This window comes from Mus caroli, chromosome 10, assembly GCF_900094665.2.
Source record: "Mus caroli chromosome 10, CAROLI_EIJ_v1.1, whole genome shotgun sequence".
Taxonomy (NCBI): Eukaryota; Metazoa; Chordata; class Mammalia; order Rodentia; family Muridae; genus Mus; species Mus caroli.
The window spans coordinates 107,872,892-107,881,471 of record NC_034579.1 but is presented as its reverse complement, the minus strand read 5'-3'; the positions used below and the strand labels follow the sequence as shown (position 1 = coordinate 107,881,471).

Genomic DNA, 8,580 nt, shown 5'->3' with positions numbered 1-8,580 from the left:
AGAAAAATGATATGAATTATATCAATAGGAGGGATTCAAGCAATAGTGACCAGATAATCTATATGTACATGTGATTAAAAAAAAAAAAAAAAAAAAAAAAAAAAAAAAAAAAATAAATATATCTCCTTTGTGTTTCAGGTTTAAGCAAATTTGAGTACCTCTTTTTGGCTTTGGTTTTAGGATGTCCTCGCCTGGTGAATTATTATTTTACCTTTATATGGCTATTATTCAGCATTCTCCAAACAGCTCTCTATTTATTACAATCATTTGTATTTATTGCCCCTTCTAGCAGTGCTGGGAGGTGGTCAGAATTACTGCCAGGCTGTGGAGGAAAGTCTCGAAGGCCAGGCAGGCTTTCTGAGGTTACCCGGAAGGTCAGTGTGGTTGCTGGAGTGAGGACTCAGTTGCCAAGCTCCCCACCCTTACCGGGCTCCGGTGGCTTAAGCCTCTGCTCCCATTCTCTCCCTTTCTTGAAGGAGGGCCTGTTAACAACAGAGCAAATGCTGGGGGACTGAAGGGTAGAAACTTCTGAGCTGTGTCCACTGAAGAAGGAGGCTGCTCCCTTGCCCATGAATCTTATTCAAACCAAGAAAGCCTCGCATCGCTGAGGAAAATCAAGTGCGGGGAACCATTGCTGAGCCTGGAGATATTGATCCAACATAGGGATGGCTTTAATTAATAGCATCATCGTAATCCCTATGCAAACATAGTTTCGGATGAACTGCAAGGATATATATTACATTGAGGTATTTGATACCGTTGCAACTGTTAGCCTGATGTTGGTCCCTCAGTTGCTGGAGGGTTTGTCATCCACAATTCATATCATGTCTGGTTAAAATGGTGAGTATCCAAGTGAGGTTTAAAAAGCTAATATCTACATGCCTGCACAGTGTGTGTATACATAATCAGATCTACCTATTTGTTGTTGTGCTGATATGGGAACAGATGACTGCGGTGTGAACACAGTCGTGTTTGCACTGGGCTATGAACATAGGAGTCTTTGCAAAACCTTACTTGAATTCTAGGTCTCCAAACTGCTTATAAATCTGACTTCACACCTGAGATTTTTTTTCCCTCAAAATTTAACCAGTCCTAATATAGAGAGTGAGGATAACAGGTTTACATCTACAATAGTTGAGATAATACCTCTGTGTCCCTGTAGAAATGGGTGTCTGAGAGGAAGGAAGATGTCAAGTGCGTCAGAGAAGCCACAATTGCAGTTTGAGTCTTACAAGTCTCATACCCAGAACCATTCTTTCCCTATAGGTTCTAGACCTCTGGGGGTGAGGGAGGACATGCTTATTAGGCAGCACATACAATCCTCTCTAGACTGAACTAGGGATGGTAACTAAATATGTTAAGCTAGGGATGGTAACTAAATATATTAAGCACGTCACATGATAGCCATTTTAATGCATTTCCCGTTTAATTCTGACCACAACCTTGGGCTATCGAGTCCATTAGGTTCCCCAAACTGTACAGGAAGGAATAGAGCCAAATTTAACCTCCAAGTTTGAGATGTAGGCTCTGAATTATCTTGTATTATTATTCCAGCAACTGGAAAATTTTGATGTCAAAAGGATAGTGACCAATACCAAGTGACCAATACTGGTACTTGGTGGTCAAGGGTGACATGGGTCACCTCAGGACCAATAGGAAAGGCAGCATTAGTAAATTGACACAGGCAAAGTGGAGAGTGCTCTGGGTTTATAGGCCTTGTCAAAATTATACTGTAAGAAGATTCTTAGATTGATGCAGGTCAGAGTTTTTTAGATTTACCACAGAGGAAACTGCAGCTCATTTTGAGACACTTCCTCATCTGGTATTACACTGCTACTGGGTTAAAAATTTCTCTTCAGTTCTTGTGTTCTTGAAGGAAAGAATTCAGTTAGATCAAGTAGAAGTTTATTTAGCAAAGAAGTGTAGATACTCCAAAGGGAGATTGGAACAGGAGACCTCAAAGGGAGAAGCGGAAGGGAGAGTTATGAATCGATTTCCTCAGAAACTTTGATGAATATTTATTTATCTCCTTTAAGGTGTTTTCTTCCCATGATCTTAAAAAGACTGGAAGTGGGTGGGAGTTTCAAAACCGTGATGCAAATGACATTATGCGGAAGCCAGCATCTTTTGAAGATGCGGAATCTTTGTTAGTGTACATATGAGACAACTGTGCAGGCTTTCTGGGTGCTTTAGTCCCCGAGATAGCAGCAGGAGTCTAACTACAGCTTTCAAGATGCTTAAATCACAAAGGGGCCATTGGACCATTGATAAACACAGCTTCCAAGGGCCAGCTGCAAATTTTCTAGGTTACTTCATATTTAACTCTGTGCCCATTCAGGCTTAATATGTCTAGATTCTTGGCATGGTCACATTGAGAAGCCAGGATTCCTGGTTTTAGTCATATACCCCTATTTTTAGCACTATGGAAAACACCAAAAATGGTTCTTTTAGAGCAGTGGTTCTCAACTTGTGGATCTCATCCCCTTTGGGGGTTGAAAAACCCTTTTATAGGTGTCACATATGAAATATCCAGCATATTTGATATTTACATTATGATTAATAATATTAGCAAAATTACAGTTATGAAATAGCAATGAAAATAATTTTATGGTTGGGGGTCACCATCTATGAGGAACTACACTACAGGGTCACAGCATTAGGAAGGTTGAGAACAAGTGTTACAGAGTGTCCAGACAGGAGCAGATGACTCTTCAATACTCTTGCACATTTGCAATGGCTCGAGCATTATAGAGCTTTCTATAGAAAAATCAAATTAATTCTTGAACACTCTAGGACTTCAGAAAGTCAACACTTCAGAGGGAGTTTACCACAGAGTTCCTCTGGGACATCAAAAAACCTAAGACAGTGTTTAGAGGCCTCTTCCATGGCATACAGGGGTTGGCATAGTAGCTGTTTCCCCAAAGTGAGGTAACTTATAAGAACAGAGATAGACTCAAGAAACCTAGTTGGTCAGTGGCCTTTTGTATCTAAGGAGACATTGATGCTATTTTGCATCTCTTGGAACACATGGAAGCATTCAGACATGGGGACCTCCTGGGCAGCCTGGATGTTGCTGTCAGTCACCACAGGGGCGAGCTGGTTGTTAGGTGGATGAGATTTTAAGCACAAGCACATTTCATTCATAGGTGGCTCCATCAACTCCAGACTCTTATTATCTTTCAGGCTAATACATGGCTATTGTTAGTGAAGCCACCTTCATTTACAGATTAGAGGTAGTCATGCTTTCATGCTTTACGGATGGAGAGGACTCTATAAACCAGAATATCATATACAGTTCCTGAGAATAAATCATAGTTTTGAGCCCTTAAAACAGTAAACTTCCTGCTTGGTCTGTGTGGTGCTTGGGAAGCTGAGGTAAGAAGATAGTGCTGGCTAGCCTGGGCTACATAGTGAAACCTATTTAAAAAACCAAACCACACCAAACCAAACCACACCAAACCAAACCAAACCAAATCAAACCAAACCAAACCAAACCAAAAAAACAAAACAAAACAAAACAAAAAACAAAAAACAACCAACCAACCAAACAACAACAAAATCCAGTCAACTCACAATTTTCACTTAAGTATTATACTGGCTAAGTGCCATATGTCTGACCTAATGGTCTTTGCCTTAAACAATTAGCTGTGTACACAGAGGGATTTCTTCCATGAAGTCTGAGGCAGGGCATCCTGTCCTCTGAGGATTTTCTTGATCTACTCTAATCCTCTTTTCCTGCTAAGATGAATGAATGTAGACATCTGCGGAGTCAGTGAGACAACCACACGATGATTGTTTCAGAGCCTACGCTGTTTCCAGTCTTTGTCATTGAGTACACACACGGTGCAGGTGCCCTGCGCACACACTGCCTGGTTGCTAACATCTTCTAGAGGTGTTGGAAATGGATGGGAGGCACTGGTGGGTTTCATTTCCTTTCGTGCTTGTCCTCAACTCTCTGAAAAGTGTTTGGCTCAGCAGAGATGTCCCAAGGATGCATGGCTTAATTGTTCTTATAGCCTTTGCTGCTACCAGTCTGCCTCTGCCTCCCAGTACAGGGAAGAGAGTGGGAAGATTGAGGACATGGGAGTCAATCAGTGTCCTTCCTTCCACGTACCAGTGGATGAATGGACAATTTGAGTAAGACACACCAGTTAAATGTAATCACAGTGTACGGCTGCAATGAAAGCAACTTCTAATTCTGAAAGCCACAGCCAACAGGAAGCCAGTTCTTCTCAAAGGGGCAATATCTCTCATCAAAAGACATTTTCGTTTGTAAAACTATAAAGTTGTTTGGAAAATGCGGACAGGATTTATTGGTCATGTGGAACCGAAGTGCCCTGATGTTCACTGTGCTGCGCCGAGCCCTGCGAAAGAGCATTTGTAGGTAATGCTTCATAATGAAGTTGTTCTGCAGCCCAGAGAAAGAAAGAACTCACTCTGAAGGTCTTCCACATCCTTTACCCTCCACGATCCATATATGAATCCATCTCGATCCGGACAACAAGATTTTGTGGAAAACAAATTACGAGCACTTTGTCCCCTTTTGTTCATGTTGGTAAGGTTTCTCAATTGTGTTCCCAAACACAGAGGACCACAGCCTTCCCCTCCAAGGGCTGTAAAGAATCGTGTGCACTTTGAAATTGTTAGAGGGAATGCACTAAGAATATTGATGGGGAGGGCACTGGTTTGAGCGTTTTTCAAGAAATTCTCACTCTTTGCTTGAGAAGGCAAAGGCAGAGAGAAATACATTGGATGGGCAAATAGATGCATCAGCCTGTTGACGACAGCCTCTGTGTTTTAATGCTCGCTTCAAGGCAATTTCTGCTACCCCCTTCTCCATCTCTGCCAGTGGAATGATCTCTTAAATCAAGAACAAAATTTATAGGAGTATCATTTGAAAACACTTACATTGGAGCCACCTTAGTTGTTTTTTTGAAAACACTCATTTCTAGATGTCATCTAGACTTAACAAGATAGAATGAAGGCTTAGGTATCTGAACCTTCCATCAAGAGTCTAGAGACAGGTAGGTCGCATGTGGTAAGAAATGACCATTAACTTTTAACATCATTGAATTTATCTTGAAGACATAGCCATTCAGGATTCCTTACTGTTCTTAGTGCTAGGCATGCGGTGAGCTAAATGGAGCCATTGATGGCTCAAACAGTAATTATACTGGCTTTCCTGGTTTTCTAACGTCTGCTTTGGGTTTAAGTGTAACTATTAATACTGGTTCTTCGCACCCCCACCAGCAATATTTATTTGCTGTGCATTGCTCTACTGTATTTTGTCGAAGGTGAATGAGTACTTTGTAAGCACTCTTCAATATACAGGCCCACCCCATTTCTCTGTTGATACACAGTACCTGGCCTCAAAATGTCTCCCAACGAGTCCACAAATAGTTGAGCGAGAGTCTCAATTACCTCTCTGCGCAGGTAATTATTACTTCTGCCATTTAAGTGAAATTTCAGTACATTGCTTATAGAAACACATTTTAGGAGCATATTTCTGCGGTACCTGCTTCTATTCATAGGGTAGATTTTAAAATTCCATTTGTGTCATGGGAGAGAGCGCTAAACTGTCCTTTTGCATGAATTTGGCTGATAGTAATGAACTGTTAAGGTGAGCTCATTTTCTCCCTCCACTCTGTAAGAGACTTAAAAAAGCCAAGCCAACAAACAAACCTCTTCCCTAGCACCCAATTTGCCTGCCGCAGGGAGGGTTCTATGTCTGTGGTAGACTAGTAACTGAGAAGTTCTGTGGCTGGTTGAGCTAGGATGTTTGCCGCCTTGGTACCTTGGAAGCCTCTTTATGGTCTTGAATGAGTTCTGTGATATGTTTTGCAGCATGCTCTTTCCGACAAGGCGTGTGTGAAATCCTTTGACCCAAAGACGACCTGCTTGCAGGAATGCCTAATCACCACCTTTCAGAACGCTTACTTTGTTTCGGACAGTTTTGAAGAAGCCAAAGAAAAGATGAGGTAAACCTGCTTTTCTTCCTTCTATAGAAAGTCACTTTTAAATGTCTCTGGCTGTTCCTTCTGTCTATCTGTTTTTTGTACCCATGGCGGTTGATTGTGTTTTCCTTCTGTTTTTTTGTTTATTCTACAGGGACTTTGCAAAGTCAATTACCCGTCCCTTCTCGGTATACTTCAACCCATATACGCAGAGCATTGAAATTCTGAAAGACACCAGAAGTATTGAGAATGTGGTACAGGACCTGCGCAGTGATTTGAACACAGTGTGTGATGCCTTGAATAAAATGAACCAATATCTGGGGATTTGATGCCTAGAACCAGAGTTATTGTCAGCACGAGCTCTTAGGAGGGGAGGGTGCGTAGCAACAATGCAGTCAATGTTATCCAACATCAACAGCTTTCTGTGTCATGGTTGGCTAGTAAGCATGCAATTCTGTATGTCCATACCTCTGTGTAACTTAATAACACAAAAATGCTCTAAAGAACCCATGCAGATAACCACTCACCATTTGAAAGACTGTGATCCTATTTGGACATCTCAAGTAGAGTTGACATTTCTGATTAGTGAACAAACTGTTAACTTAAGCAAACTGTGACTTTGAAATCTGTAGCAAACATTCCTCGCACAATTCCAGGTGGTGAGTTGTGGACCTTTTCTTCCTTGGACCTGAGACTTTCCTCTGTGTTCATTAGATAAAATGAAAATAGTTGGGAGGTGGTTTCTATTTTCAATAGTATCCGTGTTATTTGAGATAAACTAGAGTTGCTCCACGCTTTGCATCACAGCAACAAAGGATTTAATATTCTACTTCAGAAGCTGTTCAGAAACACAGCAGTTGGGGTGGATGTGGACTGAGTGTTCAGACAATGCAAGCAAAGAAAAGTTTTGATAAACAGGATATATAGGTTGTACTGACCTTGTTGAAACCAATTTGTGGCAAGCTTCCTGAAGAGCTTCTGGAAGGAAACACTTGAACAAAGAATATTCGGGAAGCTTAAGCAGAAGGGATGACAATCTTGGAACTGTGAATGTATTGTTAGAATAGAGTGAATTATCACTGCAGGCTTTTGACTCCTTTTGCTTAGACTGAGAACCTCAAATCCCACAGGGATGTAAACACCATCTCTGATTCCAAAGAGTTGGAGATGGAGTCATAGAGCAACAAAGGGATTTGCTTCAGTTAGGTCTGATGAGATGTGCCATGGTCATAAGCCACTGCCCTTTTTATGTTGGACATCTGACAAGTCTACTGTAGTGTACATGCATGTTTATGTATTGACACAGAAAGAAAATTATTGCTTATAAAACGAATGCTTCTCAATAAACAGAATCTTGCCCCCAACAGGGTATCTCTTATCTCATCTCACACCTTGAAAACAGGCTCTGTATATGGGGACGGAGATTTTCTCAAAATCTGGGCAACTCTGGGTAAACAATAGTGATTTGCTGTAAATTTCTGGTGATCTTTGCTATAAAAGATAAAAAACAAATGAACATTCCCCCCCACCCGAAAAAAACCCCAAGTGTCTAAGTGAGCAAGTGAAAAACTGCTGAATCAGTTGATTTAATTATCTTCAAATGTGTTCCCTCACCAAGCAATCCTCCTAATTCTGCTTCTTTTGGGAAGTAGTGCAGGGGCTGGACAGAGTGGGAGGGGTAGGGACGAGGGGTATAGAAGAAGGAGACAGAAAAACAACTTTTAAGTTAGTGTATTGGTTAGTTTTCTATTCCTGTGATAAAACACCATGACCAAGGCAAGTTATAAAAGAAAGTGTTAGATTGGAGTTATCCTTCCAGAGAGTTAAATGATGGGGGGACAAAGGAATGGGTGGCGTGGGGTGGGGGGAGGGCAGCTGAGAGCTCACATCTCAAACAGTGAGCAGGAGGCAGAGAATGGTGTGAGTGTATTGAACTTAGACTGCTCCCAGTGACACGCCTCCTCCCACAAGGCACAAGTTTTAAAAATATTTATTTATTCACTTTAATTCCCAATATTAGCCCCCCTCCAAGTACCTCCTCACACAGATTCTCCCCCGTACACCTGTCCTTCTCCTCTGGGAAGGGGGAGCTCCTGGAGCACATTCAGTCACTGCACATCCTTTACCACTGAGGCCAGAAAGGCAGCCCAGTTGAAGGAACAGGATCCACAGACAGGCAACAGATTCAGGACAGCCTGCCCCGACCCCAGTTGTTGGGGGACCCACATGAAGACCAAGCTGTACATCTGCTACATATGTGCGCGGGGAAGGGAGGAGCTTGGTCCAGCCCATGCTTTCTCTTTGGGAGCCCTGAAGCATCCAGGTTAGTTGACTCTGTTGGTCTTCATGTGGAGTCCCTGTACACACACACACACACACACACACACACACACACACACACACACACATTCCAAAAAAGGAAGATTGGGGGGCATAGTTGATGTCTTTATAAAAACATGAAGAGAGAAAGAATATGTTTGATTTTGATGGGGATGTGGTAGGCATAGGGGGAGGGGGATGTCTCAGTGGGCCCATGCCAAGGCATCCCTTACCCCTGAGGGACCAGCCACAGAAGAAGAGAGGAGAGGAGAGGAGAGGAGAGGAGAGGAGAGGAGAGGAAGAGGCC

The 8,580-nt window shown here is 42.2% G+C and overlaps 1 protein-coding gene across 2 annotated transcripts in view; it reads left to right on the top strand.

Annotated features, from left to right (window-relative positions):
- Positions 1-7,318, top strand: part of Tph2 (tryptophan hydroxylase 2) — a 114,211-nt gene extending 106,893 nt beyond the window's left edge. The window contains exons 11-12 of one of the 2 annotated variants that reach the window (XM_021174742.2): positions 5,845-5,978; positions 6,109-7,318. In XM_021174742.2, the coding sequence (XP_021030401.1) occupies positions 5,845-5,978; positions 6,109-6,283 (309 nt within the window). In that variant the 3' untranslated portion in view covers positions 6,284-7,318. The remainder of the gene's footprint in view (positions 1-5,844; positions 5,979-6,108) is intronic. The other variant, XM_029482722.1, reaches the window with a different exon arrangement.
- The last annotated feature ends 1,262 nt before the right edge of the window (positions 7,319-8,580 follow it).